Source organism: Nematolebias whitei, chromosome 14 (assembly GCF_014905685.2).
Source record: "Nematolebias whitei isolate Nwh7 chromosome 14, NemWhi1, whole genome shotgun sequence".
Taxonomy (NCBI): Eukaryota; Metazoa; Chordata; class Actinopteri; order Cyprinodontiformes; family Rivulidae; genus Nematolebias; species Nematolebias whitei.
Genome location: NC_056511.1, coordinates 36,507,761 through 36,508,544, shown reverse-complemented (window position 1 = coordinate 36,508,544; position 784 = coordinate 36,507,761). Strand labels below are relative to the sequence as shown.

Below are 784 nucleotides of genomic sequence, written 5' to 3'. Positions count from 1 at the left end.
ATTATTATTATTATTATTATTATTATTATTATTATTATTATTATTATGTTCATTAGACAAATCAATTCCTTAAAAAAAGATTTGGTTTTGAAAAGATTAAAAAGCCCAAAGTTTAGTACAAACTATATCTAACACAACTTCAGTCTAAAATAGTTCTCATATTTATCACCATCATACATTTACAAATTATACAACAGTTTTTAATTAAACCAAGTATTTTCATATAGGTTTGAAATTAATAAAATCAACATTTTAGAACACAGAATAAGCTCTAAGTAAAAATTTAACTCATTTGACCTATTTATTAAGTCAGTTTCTTTCCTCTTATCACTTTAGATTGACCTATGACCCCTTCGTGTTTACATTTCCAGTCCAAGTATAAAATCAGAGTTGTTACCGGGCTCAGCTCGAGGTGAAAGCGGCATAGGAGGGAGCGTGGAGAACGAAGCTGACCCGCTGGTTTGGCATGGAGGTAAAACCAGAGGAACGGATGAACCTCTGTGTGGCCCCCCCGAGCTGCTGGAGGGCCACTTAAAGAGGGCAACGCATGAGGTCTGAGTCATGTGACACATGTTCACCAGTCATCATGGTGGGCATCTGAACCCAGAGTGACGTCATACTCCTCACTGGTTGGCAGAAAAATATTTAGTTTTTCCAAATCAAGAGATTTTATCTTGTTTCTAACACTTTAAGATCAGTCAAACTGTTAACTTGATGGGAATAAAAATAATTTGATTTATACTTATAAAATATGATCTCATTTGTTAAATATCAAGAGGAAGGA

At 33.9% G+C, this 784-nt stretch overlaps 1 protein-coding gene across 1 annotated transcript in view; it reads right to left on the bottom strand.

Moving 5' to 3' along the window:
• The window catches only part of gjb1a (gap junction protein beta 1a), a 3,775-nt gene extending 3,350 nt beyond the window's left edge, over positions 1-425 (bottom strand). The window contains exon 1 of the mRNA XM_037687502.1: positions 398-425. Coding sequence (XP_037543430.1) covers positions 398-425 — 28 coding nt within the window. The remainder of the gene's footprint in view (positions 1-397) is intronic.
• Between the last annotated feature and the right edge of the window lie 359 nt (positions 426-784).